At 41.9% G+C, this 23,574-nt stretch overlaps 1 protein-coding gene and 1 pseudogene across 3 annotated transcripts; both read left to right on the forward strand.

Moving 5' to 3' along the window:
* The first annotated feature begins 706 nt into the window (after positions 1 to 706).
* Positions 707 to 14,130, forward strand: abhd6a (abhydrolase domain containing 6, acylglycerol lipase a). 3 transcript variants are annotated; one of them, XM_072665496.1, is made up of 11 exons: positions 707 to 844; positions 3,132 to 3,263; positions 5,448 to 5,604; positions 6,992 to 7,105; positions 8,900 to 9,032; positions 9,155 to 9,312; positions 9,590 to 9,644; positions 9,754 to 9,854; positions 11,037 to 12,184; positions 12,287 to 12,423; positions 14,039 to 14,130. In XM_072665496.1, exons 2-9 carry the CDS (start codon positions 3,145 to 3,147, stop codon positions 11,217 to 11,219), a joined length of 1,020 nt encoding a protein of 339 aa, XP_072521597.1. In that variant the 5' UTR covers positions 707 to 844; positions 3,132 to 3,144; the 3' UTR covers positions 11,220 to 12,184; positions 12,287 to 12,423; positions 14,039 to 14,130. The 3 variants fall into 3 exon arrangements, with proteins under 3 accessions (XP_072521597.1, XP_072521598.1, XP_072521596.1); XM_072665497.1 differs by lacking the exon at positions 14,039 to 14,130 and having other exon boundaries at positions 12,284 to 13,442; XM_072665495.1 differs by lacking the exon at positions 14,039 to 14,130 and having other exon boundaries at positions 12,287 to 13,442.
* Positions 14,131 to 15,339: 1,209 nt separating this feature from the next.
* Positions 15,340 to 19,790, forward strand: LOC140542662 (aerolysin-like protein; annotated as a pseudogene).
* The last annotated feature ends 3,784 nt before the right edge of the window (positions 19,791 to 23,574 follow it).

Consider the following 23,574-nt stretch of genomic DNA (forward strand, 5'->3'; position numbering starts at 1 on the left):
GGTGTATAATGTAAATAATGGACTTTTATTACGAAATTAGATTCTTTTGTCCTTTTTATTTATTAATTTATTTATTTACTATTATTATTATTATTATTATTAATACTTATTTTAATAATACCTATATTATTATTATTATTATTTATATAATAACAATATAATATTAATAATTTTATTAATGGTAGAATTATTATTAATTTTATTATTTACATTTTATTTTAATATAATAACATACAAATATTTTACGTACTGTAAGTCTATTTTATTCGCAATTTAATAATAATACTCATATTTATTATTGTTATTATTATCACATTATTATTATTATTATCAACAATAATGATGAGAATAATAATAATAATAAATAACAATAAATTAACATTATTATTACAGCTTTCTTTATTTACATTTTTATTTAATATTTTATTTCAATATAATAACTTACTTATATCTACATTTTAAATCTTTTTTCTTTCTCCATTGAATAAAAATATTATTATTATTATTATTATGATCAATAATAACAATAATAATAATTATTATTATTGGTATGTATATCTTTGTTGTTCTGTTTTAAATATTGATATATATTTTAATATGTCTGTACATTTAGGTCTAACAAAAAAATAAACCAAGAACTACTAGCCAATCCTAGCGCAGGAGGGCGGGGCTTGTCGGAATACGGGTGTGGAGAAAAGCACTACACTGGCTCCACAGTCAGGCTCAATGCCATTACCTTCAAGGCAAAGATCAAAATATGGTCCTCGTGTGCTTCCTGTGAGGAGCCTTCTGCTGTCATTTCTACAACGGACGAAAGGTCGGCACTGCTGGTCGACGGTGAAAGGTAAATATGGTGCAGGAACTGGACGACAAGCTGCTAAAACGCTCCGACAGAATGACAAAATGAAGGCTGCGGTAGAAGCGGTGCTTCTGCTTTTGCAGATGGAGAGATGTGGAGATCTGACTGTGAACCGAGGCTAAACCGCGTTTCCTCATTTAGAGCCGAATGTTTTTTCTTTTGCTGGGTTGATAAGATGCTGAATGCTCGTATTTGGTGGCTTGTCATCATCAGATAGTTATAATTGATTGATATAATTGATAATGGCTGATATCTTTGCCTGCTGAGAGGCATTATGAAACTGACAGGCATTCTTACTCACTGACACACACTTACACAACACACACTCACGTGTTAGGGTCCAATTTGGTTCCCCTCCAATATAAATGGGCTAGTTTGACCTGCATGTGTTTAATTAATATGCTCAATTATTAATAGGCTGTGTGTTCCAGGCTTGTAGAGCCTGTTTAATCGATAGGCTGAGTGAGTGTTGGTCTAGATGGGGACTCTATTAGGATGGAGACTGATGTAACTGATGTTACTGCAGTGTCCTGCTTTTAATGGTAATCCCCTTTGTTCTGGGTGAGACACACCATTAAGAGCCCTATCAGAACAGTCAGTAACAGCTACCATCCTGTTCATATTTGGCTTCAATCATCATATTGAATCCGCCTGTCATGGCACATCACTTCTTATAGCGTGTAAATGGGATCGTAGATAGCATTCAACTTCTGCACTCTGCACCCCTGCCCCTAACATCTTTACTGAAGCCTGTGTTGTCCGCCCTTGACGTCGCGGCCTGCAGTTTTGCCTTTTTGCTGGGTATGCATGAGTGGCAGAAGATGGTGAGTTTATCGCTTGTGACAGTGTTCACATCGTGCCAGTGACGCCGTCACCACTCTCTCGCCTCCAGCACATGCAGGCATGCTTCATTTTCATGTATGAGGGGTTTATAAGAATCCCATCTAATCAGTACAACTACCTTAAGGAACAGCATCATACAGCATGGTCAAAAGCAGACGTACATGAGGCTAAGGCCACCATGCCCGAGGGGTGGGCAGCAGGGGTAATAGTCCAGCACAGTCTGCTGATTTCCCTGCTCATACCCTGCAAGGTACTGAGGTAAATCAGGAAAAGCAAAAAACTGTGCAGGAGTCGGCCCTTAAGGACCGGAATTGCACACCCCTGCCATACCCAGTGCCAGGCAATGGCAAGAGGGGTGTAAAGCCCCCGAGCATTGGGCTGTGGAGCAGCGGAACTGCATTCTGTGAAGTGATGGAACGCCGTCCATTTCCTTCTGGATGAGCTGGAGACTGGTGGCGTTTGTGGCTAAATACAATCAGATCCTCACGGCAATATTTCAGCCATCTACACTAAAGCCTCCCAGACATGTGGAGGCTGTTACTGCAGCAAACTCCCTGTTAATACTCTTGATTTGAGAAAAAAATGTTGGATGAGCATCTACATAAACTACACATACATTATATGTCCAAATGTTTGTGGACACCCCTTCTTCTGATGACACAGATGCACAGTGTGTGCAAATGCACACACAAGCACAGCTTGTCTAGTGCCTGGAGAGAAGTATTGCCAGTAGAACATTAACCTATTGGCATCATGCTGCCTAATGCCAGGTGTGAGCTATAGGGGTATAAAGCCCCCCAGCATTGAGCTGTGGAGCAGTGGAACTGTGCTCTCTGAAATGATGGATGGTGCTCGATCCGGTACTTTTGGTTGGATGAGTATGGGAGTTGAGGATGAGGTGGGGTGGTGATCATCTAACATCCTGACCTCACTAATGCTGCTCTTGTTGCTGAGTGCAATCAAATCCTCACAGCAATTCTCTTAGTAAAATCTAGTATAAAGCAGTCTTCGCTGGACAGTAGAGACAGTACTGTCTAACAACAGCAGGAAAAAAAACGTTGTTTTAATAGCCTTCAAGGAGCAGGTGTCCCAATACTTTTGTCCTTTGTACATTCCTTTTAAAAGCCCCATAATTTTGTTTCTTCAGTTCTAAGAGTCCTCCTGCACTGCAGAGTTTTGTGGAACCCATTTTAACCCCCCCCCCCACCTACCCCCAAATCCCCAGAACACATCCGATTCAGCTCACGAAGATCCACTGATCTGACAGAGGTGTGACAGAGTGAGAAAAACAGCAAAAAGAAAAGACTCTGCAGTCCAGCGGGGCCTCCAGCTCTGCAGCCGAGAAACACTGAAATAGGTCATCTCACTGAACCTTGAAGTGCTGGACATTTTTTTTAACACGCTGGATTGTATTGATTGTGTTTCACAGGTGAACTGTAACCATGGATCTGGACGTGGTGAACATGTTTGTCATCGCCGGAGGCACGCTTGCCATCCCCATTCTGGCTTTTGTGGCGTCTTTTCTGCTATGGCCTGCGGTGCTCATCAAAGTGTACTACTGGTGAGTGTGTTGGTGAATGCCAGGCCACATGACCTTTGTTACAGTTCAGGCTTCTTAGAAAATGGAATTTCCCTGGGTAGAATCTCACTATTGCACAAGAGCATCAACATGTAAGCTTTCGGACACCTAGAGTCATAATGTCACATTGCATAACGATCTAAAAAAAAAAAAAAACCTTCAGTGTACCAAAGGACAAGTGAGATCAGTGTTTTGTTCTACTTAGATCTCATGTGCCCTTTCGTCTACATGCAGAGATAGCGACTGAACTTGTGTTTGTCATTTTGGTTTAGTCTTACCTCACTTCATTCCTACACAAAGACCTTCCACCCCTTGTCTGGGGTTAAGAGCAGTTTTTTCAGCTGTGAAATGAACGTACCCTATTGCAATGGATCAGCCAAGGTACACTTTTTTGGACAAAAGTATTGGGACACACCAATAAATCGTCGAATTCAGGTGTTTTATACAGTTCCGTTGCCACAGGTGTATTAACTCAAGCCCCTAGCCATGCAGTCTGCCTTTCCACACATTAGTGGAAGAATGGGTGGTTCTAAAGAGCTCACTGAACTCCAGCCTGGTTTCACCATCAACTGTGAGTGATGTTATTGAACAGTGGAAGGGTTTAGGAATCACATAACCCACATCGTATAACAAGTAAAAAGTTACAGAGCAGGGTCGGGCTCCAAACCTGCTGCTAGAGCTGCAAAGGGGGACCGACTTCATATTGGTTTAGAATGAATGTCATAAAAGCTTATGTAATGTGTCGTTGTCCCAATACTTTTGTCTGAAGTTAATGAATTCAGTTACTTGTACATAGCTACATGACTGTCCTGCAGGTCTTCAGGGCAAATCTAAAGAAGCTTTAGGCACTAATCATGGCCAGGTTGACTGTATTTAGGGTAAGAGGGGGAAAATAAATTACTTATGCTGGCCACGAGGTCCTCCCTGACCTTCTGTATGACTGTACCGTGACCAAGAATACATCATTTGTGCCTCTCTTATCTGTGCAAAAGTACAGAGTGGTTACCTAATTGTTGTCTCCCTTTGACTTAGCCGAGTGTAAGTAGGTAAAAGGTTATCTCGTTTACTGGAATTCGTTTCAGATTGAGGGGGATGAGCTTTTTCCTGAAGTGCAGGAATTGTGTAATTATATAATAATTAAATATGATTAAATATTGTGTCATTTATTTTTATTTAATTTGTTTCCTAACAGTGCCTGATTCATTATAAATAACAATTAAATTAATACCTGACATGGTGCTCAATATGTAGTGCCACATTAAAAAAGCTATAGTGATTTTATTGAGGTTTCACACACTGACTAATAACCAGCAGTGTATTGTAAGTGTTCTTCAAGGCCTATCCATACATATCTGGATATTTTAAAAAGATTTTGTCTCCCCTGCATACTTAACATAAGTAGCGGCGTCGCCTCTTGGAATGTAAAATATTATCGATGTATCAAATTGTACATGGCTAAAAATGTGCAAGATTTGGGGAAAATGTTGTTTTTCTGCTGACATTTTTATTGAAAAAGTAACTCTAAATTCTAGAGTTAGAGTTAGAATTACAGAAGTAAGCAAAAGTGTCCCCAAACATTTGACAGGCAGTGCAGATTTCTAAAGCTTCTAAGGACACTGGCTCTGTGCATTTTGCTTGAATAATATCAGCCAAGCCTTACGCAATCCACCCAGAGGACGTTGTTCCTTGTAATTACTCACAGGCGAAGTGTGTCCTGCACGCTGTTGTCAGTGTCACTGTGACCCGCCGTGTGGCTCAGGGGTGCGCTGATGCACTCCTTCAAGGTCACTGGATCCCTGAAAAATGAATGAATCCCTCAAAGTGTTCTCTGAGCCACTTCTGGCATGCACAGATTTCTGCTGGACAGGGTGATGAATCAGGATACCTTGCTTACTCTTAGCTGTACCTCCAGACATTAATCAGCGGGAGGTAAATAAGCAGAGTGCCTTTCTAGCACGTTTTAGTCGCTCAGAAACCGGGATGCCGATTAAGCACTGCACATACTGCAGAATTTATTTGTTTGTTGTGCATGAATCTTCTCATAGCTCAGTCAGGGGAATGGCGATGCAGCACTCAGAACGCAGATCTTGCTCAGTAAATAGGCATGACTTGGCATAGTCTGTGTTTTTGCTTTGCAGCGTTTTGACTGTCTGTTCCATTTTCAAGGTACTGGAGGAGGAGGCTGGGGATGCAGGTGGATTACGCAGAGCATGAAGGATATCGGTTCTGCTACACTCATCGAGGGAAGCCAGGGAGCAAACCATCTATACTCATGCTTCATGGCTTTTCTGCTCACAAAGATATGTGGCTGGGAATGGTGAAGGTAATTCACCCTCATTTTGCGTCCTTATATATATATCCTTTGACCCTGTCCAAACATATAAGGAAAATAAGCTACAAAATACATCATACAAAATACAGGGGGAGGGGTGATTAAAATTCTGCTGTTTCAGGCAGCCAGGAAACAATGAACAACTGAGCTCTCCTTTTTTTATTTTTCCCCAATTTTACCTGAAAACCACGTTGGACTTTTGGAATGTCCCTCACAGTCCCATTACCTAAACATCCTACGGTCCTACCTAACACCCTGCACAAAGCACGTTGCAATGCTCATTGCTATCATACACCTTGCCAACAGTCTATTTTCATGCCTTCTGTCTGTGTTGTTTCTAATAGCAACGGTGCTTGTGAATATATCTATGCCGATGGGCGTGGTGGTCTCAAAATCAAGGGTGTTCAGGTAGATTTCTGGTGTATTGCTGTTTTGGCAACAGAAAACACAGGAGCGCCACTGACTGAAAACAACCTAGGCCAGAAGTCAACAGTCAGATGTTCGTGTTGCTATCTTGGCAGTGAATTGTCAACACAGGCGTATGTCCAGCACACTTAACCCCCCAACCAAACGCTTTGCACCACTGAAATATCAATCCTCCAAAGTCAGACCGCACCCATCGTCACGATAGCAAAGACACACTGACATGCCCTAAATCAGGCTGCGCAGTGCGCGGTTAATGGATTGTCTACATTTTGTTAAAATAGGGCCCATTGTGTATAGGCCTTATACAAGCTGTGCAGCAAGATGCACAGTAGAGGGGGAAGAGTAGAATTTTAGCTGTTACAGAAGTGCAAGCTGTGATTATTTATTTATTTTTTACCAAAGGGGTGTTACTAATGCTGCCCTCCATTTACATCGCAAGTCAGATGTTGGAGCTAGGACTGTTAAACATTCTGATAACTGTACACTACTTCCAAAAATATGTAAAAACAGTTAGCTAACAACTTCAGAGTTCACAGTGACTGGTTCGACAATCTGTAAAGTATGTGCCACTTTTTATGTCCCAGGTTAGCATCTTTATCGATACCAGTTTATAACAATGCATTATGCTGTATTTTGTGCATTCAATTGAATCCCATCCACAGAGAGAAGTTGGACATTACTGTGTCTGACTGATTTTACAAGACACACATAGAAAGAAGTGGTATTTAACTGTGTAATACTTCTGCTTTTACTACTGATGAAGTACAGTGCGGGCATCCTGGATTTTGACCTCGGGGTTGGTAAGGCTCTCCTGACTTTCCTGATATTAGCCCTGACTTTAAAGAATATAGGATCAGTCAGTTGTCAGTTTTGTTGCAGTGCAGAAGTGTTACTGAGATAAATTCACTTGTTAATCACCTAACATTTCAGTGGATTTAACTTGTATTTGTAGTTCCTTCCAACCAACGTGCATCTGGTGTGTGTTGACATGCCTGGCCATGAGGGCACCACACGCACTAGCGCAGTGGACTACTCCATTGAGGGCCAAGTCAAAAGGATACATCAGGTATCAGTCTTTATATTTTGCCTGTTTCATAAACGCTTTCCATTAAGTAAAGGTTCCTTTTAGAAGGTTCTTCACACTCACACTCAACAAACTTGGTTTCTTTATGTTCTTTGGCATCGCTTAAGGAACCATTTGAAAAACCTTTATTTTTAATAGCGTATGTAACACTATATGGACAAAAGTATTGTGACACCTGCTTATTCATTGTTTCTTTTGAAATCAAGGGTATTAAAAAGGGTTTATTCTGGAGTAACTGTCTCTACTGTCCAGGGAAGAAGGCTTTCTACTAGATTTTGGAGGAGCATTGCTCAGAAGATTTGATTGCTTTCGGTGCCAAGAGCATTAATGAGCATTCAGTACCAAAAGTATTGGATTGAGCACCACATCTGGAGGGCTTTACACCCCTCTAGACCACACCTGGCATTAGGCATGCCAATAAGCTCATGTTTATCTGCTCCAAAAGGTCCTATATTAGCAGAGAGGGACTAGACAAGCTGTATATGTGTGCATTTGCACATCTGTGTCAGTAATGTAAAGTAGCATAAAATGCATTTATTAGAATAGGTGTCCACAAACATTTGGACATAGTGTATGTTCCTGATATGATGTATAGAATTTAGTTGCAGTGAGAATATTCTCATTACCATATTTCAGCATCATGCAAAAATTGAAAAAGAGTGCTGCAGGGCTAATTTGCAATTTGCACGTTTCAGTACCGACATGCGACAGAGAGATTAGGCTAATATTAGCCTCTAAAACCTATTTATAGTGGTTCCACAGTGAGTGCCAGAGTTCTTTGTGTTTTATCGATTGAGAGAAGAGTGAGTGGTCTTGGTGTCCTGATTTTCTCAGCGCTGTTATTTAGCCTCTCTGTAAGCACGGTGCTAAAATAGATGCCCTTCTTCTGGCCTTTTTCCTTCTTTTTTACAAAGTGAGTCCTTCCCTAGAACACGGTCCTTTGATGTCAGCCTCATTCCACGCTGATTAAGCCCGTGTGTGAGGAAGAGAGGCTTCAGTTGTCTGCTCTTTAATAAGTTTGACTGTCCCTCGTGTACTATTAAGACGACGTCTGCTTGTTTACTCCCTTTTTACTATCAAAAGCACGACCACTGATGATGCGTAAAAAGGTTCTAATGTAGTACATCGCTGTAGGTTTTAAGTAATAATGCAGAAATGTATTTAAAGAAGAATGAGTAGAATGATAAACATAGCTGTATTTCATTGCTGTCACACAAAAACTTTGTATCTCCAGAATGGCAGCTTTATGGAAGAAGGAAAAAAAATACTTTCAATGGAAGTCAGAGTAAAAGATTTTTTGCCATCAGCAGCTGGAGTCAGAGAGAGCACAATTGGCTCTCTATTACACTTGCAATATTGGCCGGCACAGGCACCTATTAGCTGATGCGGTGGAGCTGGGGACCCAGCAACTTCCTCCGAGCGTATTGGCTGCACGGCAATGCCAGATGGCCGGTTGCTGGTTTTACATGTATTGCAGTCTTTACCCTCATAATGTCGAAGCATTGTTAGAGCTAGGGGGAGCAAAACACAGGTGGGTTACTTGACAGTTACTTCATGGTATTGGAAAAAAGTATGGTACAGAAACTGGTATAAACGTCAAGGGATCCGTATTATTTTGGTATTAATATGGAATATTTTGTAATAATATTAATAATAACCCTTGTTATTATTAATAAAATAACTTAATGACTATTAAAACAGATTCCACAGTTTCGAGAAGTACTACATCTGGTTTCCTCTCTCTTATAATATATATATTTTGCCTTTTTTTTGCAGTTTGTCAAAAGTATCCAGCTGAATAAGAAGCCCTTTCACCTGGTTGGTACATCCATGGGTGGTAATGTAGCTGGAGTTTATGCTGCCCGCTACCCCTCTGACCTTTGCAGCGTCACACTCATCTGTCCTGCAGGTCAGTACAGCATACATGTGAATACCTTATCATTGGTCCATTGCGTGGTTTACTGTGGGATTTCTCTAGCACCTGGCTTGGCTCCTCTTCACAGATATCTGCCTTCTCTTTCTGTTGTGTAGGTCTGAAGGACACAGAGGAGAGCATATTTGTGAAACGTCTGAAAGATTTGGAAAAGACCAAGGAGATTCATGGGATCCCTCTCATCCCTTCTACTCCAGAGGAGATGGAAGAGATGCTGAAACTGTGTTCTTTTGTCCGCTTCAAGATCCCTCAGCAGGTATCCACCTCACAGCTTTTACAGTTTTATGCAATTGGGGCATTTGTCTTGTCCCATATCTCACTGACCGCAAGACAGAAGGGAAGGAGTCAATCAGCGCATCACCAAAGTGATGTCTCACAAAGTTCATAAAGGTGAACAGCTTATTTGTCAGTATCCAGACCTGCAGAATTATTAAGCACAGCTTTAAATTCAACTGTCTTCAAGTCTTCAAGTGCTTATTATGCCATTATGAAGCTTAATAGTATTATCTTCTTGCTTCTACTTTTTTTAACAGATTCTTCAAGGATTGGTCGACGTCCGTATTCCACACAATGATTTTTACCGCGAGGGTTAGTTGCCCGTATAACCTGTATTAGGTGTTGAAATGTAAGAAATACTGATGTGTCAGATTTACACTGACATAGGTTGACTCACCTCTGGCTTCTAATCCTCTTTCAGTGTTCATGGAACTGGTCGGAGAAGAATCGAGGCACAGCCTGCATGACAACATGCACCGCATCTCAGCACCAATGCAGGTCATCTGGGGGAAGCAAGACCAGGTAAGATTACCACAGTACTCCCTTGTAGTTTTAAACGAGAAGCAGAAATGTTCATGATCATTTTGGATCATTTCTGTGAGTCCATTTATCATCAAATGTTTACTGAATGTAGAGTCGACATGCTATCACTATAGACCTTGACACACACATGTCACACATGCCACAGTATGTCTTTACACCACTTCCCTAAACAATACTATTCAAGCAAGGAGACCCAACCTCAGCTTACCTAAGATTACATCTCCTCTCGGAAGCACAGATACTTGGCAGCACAGATTCAGCTAAAAAGTAGAAGAAGACACTTCTAATGAGTAAATTCAGCTATTTTAAAGTGCACTCATTGCTGATACAGGCGTTCAACTGCACAGCTTGTATAATCTGCTTTAATAGATAAGCACTGCATGAAGCGAGGAGATGCTGCTGGAAGAGCTACATACTGCTCTGAGACAATCATCATTTAGCTGCAGTAGACCTGTCTCTCATTTCTCAGCTCTTTAAATGTTAAATGTTTGGCTCATAGGGGGCCTAGAAATGTATATATTATAATTGGCCATACAATAATGCATACAAAAGCACTGTCAGTGGATGGTCACGCTCTAGACTTTCTACACATGAGCCTATGGTCCAAGAGTGGAATGGAGGGGTATAAAATCCCCCAGCACTGAGCTGTGGAGCAAATGAACTACATTTGTGGAGTGATGGAGCTCCATTAAGAACCTTTGGGATGAGTTGGAGTTACACTTGTGGCTGAATGCTCAAGCAGGCGTCCACAAACTTTTGACCATACAGTGTACAGTGTGTATAGCTAATACTATAAATCTTAATTAATTTCTAGACACTACTAAATGCACTAGGGACGTCCCTTAATGCTCTTAATGCTGAATACCAATACCGATCAGAGCGTTTCAGGGATAGTTTTAGATTTAAGATGGTTTTATGTGCATCCACACTGCTGCCTGATGGGCAATAGTGTCTGTTACTGATGCCTTGAGGCCACCAGATGGATCTGAACACCACTGGATCTGGTCGGGATATCCCTAGAATGTACATAGGTCATGTCTTGCTGATATAGAGCCATGTCATTTCTCAACATGTATAAAGTGGTTGCTTTTTCCATGCAGTTTAGAACTCACGAGTTGTCCTTATTATAGGAGTATTTGTCTGTATTTGTCTCTTCTACAGGTCTTGGACGTGTCTGGAGCTACTGCGCTGGCCAAGGCTTTGCCTGGATGCCAGGTTGATCTCCTAGACAACTGTGGCCATACTGTGGTGGTGGAGCGCCCACGCAAGGCGGCTCATCTCATAATGGACTTTATCAGCCGCCAGCAGAACTCTGGCAACAGCAGCAACAAGAAGCTATCTTGAGACTGGAGTTAGATACTAATGATATAATTTATAATTTAATTTGTAAATAATCAAAAAGATATTTTTATAGTGAACACTCAGGAACAATTACCAGAGTTTAATTCATCTACAGGATCTATGAGACTCAACAGAATTAGTTCAGTCCTGGTGATTTTATTGGGAACACTGATGATAATAACAGGCACTTAGTAACAAGTACAGTTGATACCACTAGACTTTGTAATTCATTTTTAATGGTGGCTTTAGGTTTTATAAATGCAGAAAATATACACTCACCAAGCACTTTATTAGGAAGACCACACCGACCAGCCATAACAATAGCTCCGCTGACCAGTGATGGGAGAAACACTGATTATCTTCAACTACAGTGGCATCTGTCAAGGGGTTTAAATTTGGAAGAATGAGCAGGCCTAAAAATCTCAGCCACTTTGACAATGGCCAGATTTTAATCTGGAGTCAGAACATCTCCGAAACTTTAAACAGGTCTTATGGTGTTTTTTTTTCTGGTTTGCAGCAGTCAGGATCTAGTAAAAGTGGGTGTTTTTTATTATACTGTTGTGGAACAGTTGTACAAATACTCAAACCAGCCCTTCTGACACCAAACATGATGCATTACGCACCACCCTGCTGTTATACAGTTAGCATGGCTGTGTAGATGAACAGGTCTTCCTAATAAATTGCTCAGTGAGTGTATAAACACAGGCAGCACCATAACACTTTCTCTGTAGGTGACTGCATTTTCTCACTATTTATATGGATTACTATTGAGCGTGAACTCATATATTTACTTGTTCTTGTGCTTACATTGTGCTGCAGTGTAGTCTTCATGTAACAGACATCATTCATGTAGAAAGCAGTATTATATGTTTATGTTCAGCCTGTATTTTTTCCCTCCATGTTAAACATCTGAAGCCAGAACAGATCGTCTGCATCTTCACATGCTGAACAAGAGATTATTAAATGTGGTGAAGAAGAATTTTCCATTCCTGTCTCTGTGCAGTGGGAAACTTTACGTTTACTTAAAGCAGCAGTCCTTAAGATTTTTTCTTTTTATCATTTGAAAGCAGTTGTCTTCCTGAGCAGGGAGGGACGAAGACATTTGTAACATACTGGTTGAGGCAGGCTGCATGTGCAGAGGTGCTTCAGAGGAGTCCCCATCCGTCCCGTAATGAACAGCACCTGTGTGATTGGAGCTGAGCCTCAGGTGAGGGGCGGGGCTTAGCCCTTGAACACTAGAACTCATGACTTGTGCGTGAGCTCCCACTGAGGCCAGCAGAGGGAGACATTACAACACTGTAATATTTGGTATCAGTGTGCTGCGCGACCATTCCTGCAAAGATCTACTATATTCATTCATAACCAAAGAAACGGACTAAATTTCAACTTACAATGTTTAGATTCATCCGCGCTGAAAAAAGGCCGCACTACAGCGCACATTTTAATAATGACACATTCTCAAGGTCTCTTAATCCACAAACCCCCCACATTTACAGACTATTTACTATTTGATAACATCAGTATAAATACTTTTAAACATTTTTTTTAACCACAGAGATATTATTAGAGTATTTACTTTTATACAACAGTTAGTTCCGCCCTGCAAGCTGATTGGCTGAGCAACGTTTTCTCCACAAACACTGTATCCCTCCGCTGAACGCCGCCGCTATAAATCATATAGCTGGTGCGTATTGCCCTGAGCGAAAGTAAACAACCTAAAAAACGACCTAAAAAACAACCTCAAATGACCAGACCAACAAAGTTTAAGAGTTGAATTAGTTGGTCTGTGTAAGGAGCTGGAGGAACTGCAGGCTGTGCAGTGAGGAGCAACAAGCTGCATGTTAGGGACTAGCTAGCTGTCATTTGGCGGAAGGACATATCACTACTAACATTACAACTAGTGCTGTCAATATGAACGCGTTAACGCGCGCGATGTATCCGCAAACTTTAACACGTTCATTTTTTCTTAATAATAATATTTATTAATAATTAAAAATTTTTTTAAAGAGTTTGGCCCCAACTTCCTCCCGTAGATCACAGTTCTTGTAGAGCCTAGCGACGTTTTAGCGGATTTATTAAGCTAGCGATGTAAACACGGCGTCGCTACTGTTGAGCTGTTGGGTGGATTGCACTTTATTTATAAATATGGATTATATATCATAACTAACTCTATTTCTTACACACAAACACACACATAGAATTTTAATTTGTGATTAATCAGCATAAATCCCAGAATATTGTTGGGATTAACGCGATAAAACGTTTTAATAAATAAAACATATTAAATGCCACGTTTACGGCTCTATTTATTTAGTTATTTATTTCGTTATTATCTGAACTGCTGTATAAAGGCATATCGTGGGAGAGAGCGGAGGGATATAGCAACAAGCTGCTTGTTAAGGGACTATAATTTGGCGGAAGGAAATGCTAACATTAGCACACATTAAGTGCAACGTTCGTGGCTCACTTTATGTATTTATTACTTTATTTATTTTCCGAACTGCTGCATAAAAACAATATAACTTTCAGGGTCGTGTGTTAACGTTAAATAACAGCACCGCTGTGATGAAATACGGTACACGCAGCCGTGCTGTTCCTTCACAGTAACACACTCCCTGCCTTAGATCAGCTTACTAACTGCCTTTCACTCATATTTTCATTCATATAAATATATTCATTCATAATAGTTGGCTCTTCAGAACCTAACCTTGTGTTTTGTTTAATTATTATTATTGTGTTTTTACCACAAATATATCAACATCCACACAAACTGCCCTTCATGTCTACATGCAGTAATTTTCTTGGGTCACGTTTCTGTGTAGGTCTTTCTTCAGGCCACTAGATGGCGCCAGACACCAAACATTTTTCCCCCCTCAGCTTCGACAGAACACTTGTTGGGCGAAGATTGCTGCAGGTCCTGGAGGCATTTCATCACCTATTTTTGGGGAAAGTATTGACCTTTTTGAGGAAGTGCATGGACACACCTGAAGCAACCTTAACTAACAGCAAGGCCTCTGAGGGAGGATGCATAAAAAGAGAGTTACAGACATCATATAACATCATAAACAAGCGTTTACCTTGGTCACGAGTCCTGTTCCATCCTGTGAGATGGAAGATATTTCCCATTTATTTATTTCCCAAATTGTCTGATTTCTTTCACCATTTGTGTTGGACACATATACACTAGTATAGTACAATAGTATATACAAGGCCAGGTATCAAACCCACAACCCTGTCATCAACAGCCCCTGCTCTAACTGCTGCCCACCACTGCCCACCACTGCCCAATATGCTCCGCTGTCCAGTGTGAGGAAATCTAACTGTGAAATCCAAATCTCCAGATGAATTTGTGGTTCTCTGGCATGCTGGATCTTCTACTATCTTCTATTCACAGTAGCAGGAAGTTTGACCAAGGGTGCCCAAACTTTTGCATGCCACCGTTTTATGCACATGATTAATCCAAGTGTAAATGGATTCACCCCACAAAGTTTAACAAACATGGTGAAAGAGTGATAAGAGGGTGATAAGAGCTCTGGATAAGAACTAACCCTGCGGCCAAAATGTTTTAAATTCATGACTGACTAAATAAATAAATAAATAAATAAATAAATCAATCTGTTAAGACTGAAGATAACTGCAGGATGAGCCACTGATGGTACCTAGATGGTATCAAAATAGCTGGCGAGGTCACATGGCATCTGCCATTGAATTTAACCCCCTACACAGCTGCAGTTTGGCAGTTTGGCAGATAGCTGACGAGGCACACTTGGCAGCTTGTACCATCCCTCTTACGAAACAAGTATTTCCTCTTTCAGTTCAAAGTAACATCAAGACACCTGTTCACTATGTCCAAATGTTTGTGGACACTCTTTCTAATGAAAGCATTCAGCTACTTTAGTGGCACGATGTCTAATGCCAGTCTATAAGGTATAAAGCTCCCCAGAATTGAGCTGTGCAGCAGTGTAACTGTGCTCTCTGGAATGATGGTTGGTGCTCCATCCAATACTTTTTGGATGAGTTGGGGAGTTGGGGATGAGGTGGGGTGTTGATCCCCACCCTGACCTTGCTGACACTGAACAACTGAATACATTTCTCACAGCAAAGCTCCAGTAGAGACAGATAATCCAACAAAAGCAGGATAATGCCCTTGATTTCAGAAGAAACAATGCTTAAGTAAGTGTCCCAATACTTTGGTCCACATAGTGTCTATACAAGGGTGAAATTGTTATGACTAGGTCAGAGCATCTCCTAAATGGCAAGATTTGTCTAGTGTTCCTGGTCAGTATTGGTGAGTACCTACTGCAGTGGAGGTGGGACTTTCCTGGTCTGTCCTGGACTGTTGACTCAAGGCAAGTTTGGGTTTGTGGATTCATGCTGTTGGAGCCAATTTCTGACCCTGCCATCTGTGTGATGATCCTCTGCAGAAATCCAGATTGGTGAGCCTGTGCTGGGCCACTGCAGCCTCAGCTTTGTGTTCTTGGCTGACGGAGGTGAAACCTTACATGGTCTTTTGCTGCTGTAGCCCAGCCACCCCAAGGTTGGACATGTCATGCTTTTCTGCTCACCATAATTGTGGTGGTTATGTGAGTTACTGCAGCTCCAACCAGTCTGACCATTTTCCGTTGATCTCTCTTGCAAGGTGTGTACGTCTGCAGAACTACCCCTCACTGGATAGGTTTTCTTCAAGACGGCTGTGCTGAATACCCCAGGAGACCCCAGGTACATAATCAGTGAGATCATGCATTTCCCCATTCTAATGGTTGATTTTAACCATGCCTGAAGCTGCTGGCCCGTATCTGCATGTGTTATGCATTGTACTGCTGCCACATGATTGACTGACTAGATCATTGCCAGAATCAGTAACATGAGCAGATACAGGCTTTTTTATGAGGCTTGTAAACACAGGATTAGAAGTCTTGCCCAGGCAGAGAATCAACCCCCAGTCTGCCTCATAGAAGGCAATTATGTCCCTCACTAAGTACACAATACAAACTACTACATGTTCAAATATCAGTGGTAAGCTAAAATGTATGTACGCTATATAGACAAAAGTATTGGGACACCTGCTCATTCATCACTTCTTATAAATAAGAAGTTCTGTACTAGAGCTCTGTACTAGATGTTGGAGAAGCATTGCTGTGAGGATTCGATTGCATTCAGTGACCTCAAAAGAGTGCAACTCTTGTGTGTGTGTGTGTGGGTCTTTCAGCCCACACCTGGCAGTTGTCCAATGCCAACATGTTCATGTTGAGTCCTTTTCTATAGTCAATACGTCTCAATACTACTAGATGAGCTGTGTGTGTGTGTGTGTGTGTGTGTGCGTGCATTTGTACACCTGTATCAGCAATGGGTGCAACTTGAAGTAGCTGAATGCATTCATTAGAAGGGGTGTCCACAAACATTTGTCCACGTAGTGTAGTGTTACAAAACTACTGTATGGGGCCAGCTACCTGAGAGAGGGCAGGCGTAGGGAAAATATGCAGTTTCGTACACATACCTATAGTGGTGTAGTTTCAGTTACTGAATTTCCACCTAAACACACACACTCTTACGAGGAACACTCACAAACATTTAATTAGAATCAGTCTTTGTCACATGATCTGCACGATCATCTGCAGTTTCACGTCGAACAAAACCACCACTGCCTGAAGAGACTGTTCACTGTTCATTACTCCTGCATCTACTAATCTTCTGGCCAGGGATTGACCAGGGCTGGATTTCCTAAAGGCACTTTGGCACAAAGATGATTCTTAAATGGTTGTTAAGATGATCCTAACACTAAGATGCTTTGGGGAAAATTAGCCGAGGCCTATGGGTCCACTGCCAGGAATCTCTGGGTGCATTAAAACTGAAAGGCCCAAGAGAGGTCAAAAACATAGGACAATCCACTTTGGCACACATGGATTGTTTTATTTTTCAATGAATGTGTTTCTGTTTCCTCGTGTTCTTGCCTTGTATCATGTTTCGTAAAAGGATCTGAAGCCATTTAATGTGACAAATATACAAAAATAGAGGAAATCAGAAGGGAGCTTTTCACAAGAAGACCTACCTTTCATAAGTTTACAGTACTGTCTACTGTGTCCGAAACTCCACTGCAAGTCTGTGTGACCTTAATGATGACCTAGATGGGATTTGATTAGCTTTGTGAGCAAATATTTATGATCTATGATTTGTGTAACTACTGACTTCCAGTGTTTATTAGCTACATTATTGCATAGCTCTGGGGCCAAAATTGCAACACCAAATATGTCTTGGCTCATCAAATTTATATGGAGTAAAAGGAAAAAGTTGCCAGTTAGGTTTTACACTGACGCAGCTCTTTAATCTGCTACATACATAACTCTTCACAAGAATGAACTTCTGTGTGTTCCTATGAACTGTATCAATCTGGTTAGTTCTTCTGCCAGGAGACCGCCTTCTGCAACTGAGCTCTATATAAGAGAACGTGCCGGGTCATTCTCATATCTTTCTAATTCTCAAACTTGCAGTTGAAGGAAATTGGTTATTTGGAAAGTCTTGGAGCGTCTGCTCTGTTGTAAGTATCTATCTACCATTATAGAAAGAAGTTATGAATCGAATATAAAATCCTTTAAATTCGGTTGTAGTTGGACGTTTACCTACATTCATCACAGACGTTATTGTGTGGCAATGGTGTAGCTTTCAGATATTTTATGTTCTCGTTAATGTTTAAATGAAATAAAAACTAATTTTAGTAGTTTTATTTTGTTGGGTTTCTCAACTTACACTGTCAACATTTTGCATTTAAGATAAAAAATACATACAGCTCATCTAGTGTTTGGTTAAATGTCCCTTCATTAGTTGCAATTTGAGCAGATGCTTTTGATAGGCATCAACAAGCTCGTCTCTGCAGAATTGGTTGGGTTCAATTAAATTAGTTGCTTTCTTGGAACAGCTCATATATTTTTGATTGGCTGGAGGTCAATCTTTTCTTAAATCTGGTGTCAATTAGTCAAGGTCAGATAGACAGTAAAATCCCACATCTTTTAAATTAGGTATTTTAGAGTTAAACACAATATTAATTTCTTTTTATTTCTTATCTTTAAGGTCACCATGTCTGATTTGTCTCCAGTTCTTATGATTGGTGGGAAAGGAGGAAGTGACTTTGAGTTTGATGGTGCTGGAGATGGAGCCACACTGCAAAGGATAAGGGTGTGGGTTGGTAGATGGCAGGTCAAAGCTATCAGGGTCTGGCTTACTGATGGTCGGTCCATGCAGTTTGGAAATCTCGGTGAAAGTTATTCAGAATTTACTTTTCAAGATGGAGAGCACTTTACCTCTCTCTCTCTCTGGGGAAACGGAGCTGGAACATGTCTAGGTGCCATCAAATTCACAACAAATCGCTCCCGGGAGTTCTTTGCACACATGACAGATTATGGGCTGAAGACTGAATACCCCGTTGATACTGGCTCTGGGATCTGCGTGGGAGTATCAGGAAGAGCAGGTTCAGATATTAATTGCTTAGGCTTTATGTTTATCAACTCCATCAAGTCTACTGTGCTGACGAATGTGACGTATCCCACACTCCATGAGGTGAAGCCCAGTGTCTGCTAAAAAAATAAAGTCCATGACTTACGAGAACAAGTCTACTGTTATGCAAAAATATCAATTAGAAACTTCAAAATCTCTCACCCAAACGTCCTCCTGGGCGGCGACCAACAAGATGGAATGTCACTTTAGCATGGAAGTGAAGGCAGGAATTCCAGAGGTTGTGGAAAGATCAAGTGGATTCAGTCTATCCTTGAACTGAAGGCTCATATAGTCTGGAGAAGACAGAGGAAAAATTCCTGCAAGGAAGATCATGGATATATCCGTCACAATTAGTCGAGCTACAATTAATCTCCCCTACACTGGCACTGTCCAAATTACCCATGAGGATGGCGTCCCATGGAGTCTACAAGGGCCTGACCTACACCTGTGCAAAAACAGTGGTGAAAGAATCCCAAAAACAACTGTAATAGTCTACTTCTATTAGCTATCCCAAAAGAACATGCATGGCAACTAGGACTTCCCATTGAGCACCTGACATGAGATATCCATGGAGTTTCAGCCTTGGACCTGCCTGGCGCGACTTCTAAAAACAACATTAAAACAACATTAACCCATAAAAAAATCAATTTAGGTGGCATTTAATCGAGTACTTTATGAGGAGACAGGAGTCTCATTTTAGGATCGTCCAAGGTATATTTAAAGGTTGACTGGTTTTCTTAAAGGCCTGTTAGGAACAATGAAGAAAGGAAGACAATAAATGCACTGAAGTCACTCCAGAGAGTATTTAAACACACTGCTTGATATTCTTGTAAGACAGAGAACATCATAGTTCTCTATATTTTATGTCTATTTTAGGGTGAGCAATGAAAATGACATCAGTCAAAGAGTGACCCTCATACAAGAGCTCTCTGCCGTTCATCATTTGAGTAGTGTAATATGAATCAGATGCTTCACATCCTGTGTACCAAAGCTCTCTGTTGGTTTTGCTGTAAATCAGTGCTGTGTAAGCAGTTAGGGGATGGATTTTGTCTTGAAATTACTTTGTGGAACTGTTTTACATTTGTGTGATTATTCAGGAAAGCTCAATATAAAATACAGTTGTATTAATTGTATTATTTGTAATAAAACTAATAAAAAATAATGTTTCATGCATTGCATGGCTGCTCCAGAGACATCCTTTTTGCTGACCATGCTTTTCTATGGTGAATAAACAAGCTGCTTGGCTGTTCCAACAAGACAGTGACCCCAAAGGTTGTTGCAGACTGAATAATGTAGGCTAAAATGAAGCTTTTTGGAATGGCTTGAAAGTCCTGCCCTCAAGCCAATCAAAAGTATGTGAGCTGTTTGAATACAGGAAAGCAACAAATTTAAAGTGATTGTCTGAAAACCCTTTTTTAAAATGTGTGCTGTAGTGCGGCCTTTTTTCAGCGTGGATGAATCTAAACATTGTAAGTTGAAATTTAGTCCGTTTCTTTGGTTTGACAGGGGGTAAAGAAGCAGTGGTAGACTAAATTTGTCGCACTGGTATCTCCTCGTCTGCAGTAGCTCTCGCAGTAGCCGCTCTGTGTCTGTCAGCACCATTAGCGGCGCAGCGGTTGCTCGGGTTAACAGCAAACACCTTAAGCACCTTAAGACGTGACATGGCCACAAAAACCTACCAGACCACTCTGACTGTATATATAAACTCAGGCCCTGGCCAGGCCGCCGCCCACAGGCCCTAATAAGGACTTCCTGTTCATTGTGTTCATGTGTTTGATTCATGTTCATTTGTGTTGATTCATTGTTCATGTGTTTCACCTGGGACTGGGAGTACTTAAGGAGCTTTACCCCCTTTGTTCACTGCTGTGAAATGACTCATTTGGAATCTGTAGGATGCCCTGAGCTTCCTCACACGTTACCGGCGTGTTCAGGTGGGCCCTAGTTCACGACTCACGTTCAGGAGTAGGTCTCCAGTCAGCTCTCGTGGCACGTGAGGTACATTCGCTTCCTGCTCAGGTTTCAAGGTGACCCATGTTCAGGGCAGCACACTGCACTGCCAGGTTAGGTCAGCCTTGCCATTTTGTCTAGCGGCTGGTTCTCCAGCTACCCCTCTTTAGTCAATAGAGCGCGGCTCCATCCTCGGTTTGCTTTAATTCCTGATGCCAAGGCCCAGGGTTTTGTTCTAGTTCCCTCTTTGCTTTCCCCCCATTGTATCCCTTTCAACGCTAGCTCAGCTCCCGGCTCCTCCCAGTGCCAGGTTTATTGTGTTCACCCTTTCGGTTGTCATGTTCTGGTTCTGTTTCTTGTTTAACCCCTAGTTGCTGCTCACGTTTTTCACTCCCCTTGTGTTTGTGCTTGTTTTGGTTAATAAACCCTCTTGCTTTGATCTCCATCTCTGCGAGTGTTCATCCCTCTTATATAGCTGAATAGAATTACAGAGCCATGCGTGAGCTCCGTAGTTCCAACTAGCGGTTAAACCAGGGAACTGCAGCGTCCTGTGACCGAGGAGCCTCACACAGAGCTGCTGAAATCCCTTGCATGTATGATCTGATGTATGGTTTCTACCGCTTGCTGTTTTTTTTTCAGTGTCAGTGTAAATGCAATACTACCTTAAAGTGAATGTTACCAACATCTCGCCCATTCATTCCCAAAAAAATTCACAAAATTCCTTCACTACTCGGAATCTGAGCATCTGATCAAAAAGCTATACAAGCACAACCAGGCCGGACAGTCTGGAGCTGGGAACGGTGTTGATATGTGGAAAACTATATCTGCAAATATATTAAATGAGGGGTCACTAGCTGTGTGTTCTATAGTGTATTTTCAGATGCAGTGGTTGATACTGAGGGGCTAATTAGTATAAGGTGGTATATATGTAAAGAACCTGATCCATACAGAATACGCAGACAGAAAGAAGGTAGATGTTGGCTTCCATATCTGTAAATAAAAAAGCTCTAGATCACATGAAGTTGCAGTCAGAAGTCTTTTATAAATGCAAAAAGCCTCAGCTTCCAGGGGGCTCCCCATCAATGTCAAAATCAATGTAAAATTAATCAATTTCAGTTCCGTTTCTTTTCTGGGGAAGGGCGCCCTCTCGTGACACAAGTCTGAATTGAAGGGCTGCTTTACAAAAACCATCAACATTGATTGCCTCTGTACACCACCTCAATGATCTGAAATGAGCAGATTAAATGAGAATGGAGTGTACACCTTTAGTGCACAGCTTTAATTTGAAGTGGTTTAACAAAGGTGTTGCATTAATCATTCCACTGAAGTTAAAATAACAGTTTGACTGATACAATTAAACAGAAACATAAAAAGAAACACGTATCCAAATGCTTTTAATCAATCATTTTTCACTATTTTAAATTAAAATAAAAAACTTGACAAGGGGGCCGGTCAGCTTATCATTATGACAAGCCAACACCTTTTGCAGACGGGGGCTCAATCTGTTGCGGAATAAAGCAATCAGAGCTGCCTGATTTCACCCACTACCCACAGCCAGAGTACGAAGCTCCAGTGAGTAGTGGGCGACTGAACGAGTGCCCTGTTCCCGCCTGAGTAGGAGCCCCCCCTTGGAAGACAGCTCGGAATTCCGGGACTAGGGATGCTAGGGGGCTCAAACGAAGCCTGTATCAGCTTCGTGAGCTCCTGTATGCCACCCACTTGTTGGGAGACCTGATGCTGTTGACCTGTCTGTTGTTGTGCCAGGTGGCCAACAATCTCTGACACGCTTTGCAGCGTTTGCTGCTACTGCCCCAAAAAATTGACCTACGAGACAGGGAGCTCCTTGCCATAAAGATAGCCTTGAAACCTTGAATATTTATGTCACACTAAGATCTTGAACCCACATCAGGCTTGGTGGTCCCTCTTCTTTGCCTGTTTTTGATTTGCCATCACGTACCAACCTGGTTCATGTAACACCAAGGCGGATGCCCTGTGTCGTGACCACCAAGAGGGGGAGAGCGGAGAGACCTCACCTGAGCACCATTCTGCTCTCAACCGTGTCTGTTCACGCCCTTCGCTGGGATGTAGACACAGAGATAGCTCAAGCCCTAGCTCAACCTGCCATACCTGCCTTGTGCCCATCTAACCGTATGTATGTCCCTGAGTCCCTCTGTAAACGTCCCATTGCCTGGGCCCATTCCTCCCTGTTATCTGCCCATCCAAGGGAGACTCGCACGTTCCACCTCCTCTCCCTGAAGTACTGGTGGGAAAGCATGCGTGTGGATATTCACGTCATTGTGGCCTCATGTACTGTATGTGACCAATGTAAGACCCCCAAGGCACTCCCTTTGTTACCAATCTGCCCGAGTCCAGGGGGCAGACGGTGATAATGAAGATCATGGACAGATTCTCCAGAGGCATACGCTTTCTCCCATTCCCGTCTTTGCCCACGGCCATGCAAACTGCCCAAGCCCTGGTCGACCATGTCATCTGCAACTTTGGCATCCTGGAGGACATTGTGTCTGACCGGTGCAGTCAGTTTACTTCAAAGGTCTGGGGGGCCTTCTGTTAGCATCTGGGGCAACGGCCAGTGTGAGCACACCAACCAGGAGTTGGGGAAATTCATCCGTTTGTACTGTTTACTGTCCGGTCTGCGTTGTTTGAATCTCACCCGGAGCGATCCCGTCTGGGTCTGTGTCTGGCGTCCCTCATAAAACGAACAGCGAACACTTGGCACTGGGGCTTCATAAGCCGAGGCGTTTCAGTCTCTCGTTGCCGTGAATTAGCTCTGTTGCAACCTCTGTACCACAGCGGCCTACGGTCTGCTCAAATGGGAAGTACACTGATCTTGCTATTTCACGTTTGGTCTCACTACTGTTGTCCACGTTTCCTTGTCTGCCCTGTTAAGATCCGGTTTGTGTGT

The sequence above is a fragment of the Salminus brasiliensis genome, chromosome 21 (assembly GCF_030463535.1).
Source record: "Salminus brasiliensis chromosome 21, fSalBra1.hap2, whole genome shotgun sequence".
NCBI classification, from domain to species: Eukaryota; Metazoa; Chordata; class Actinopteri; order Characiformes; family Bryconidae; genus Salminus; species Salminus brasiliensis.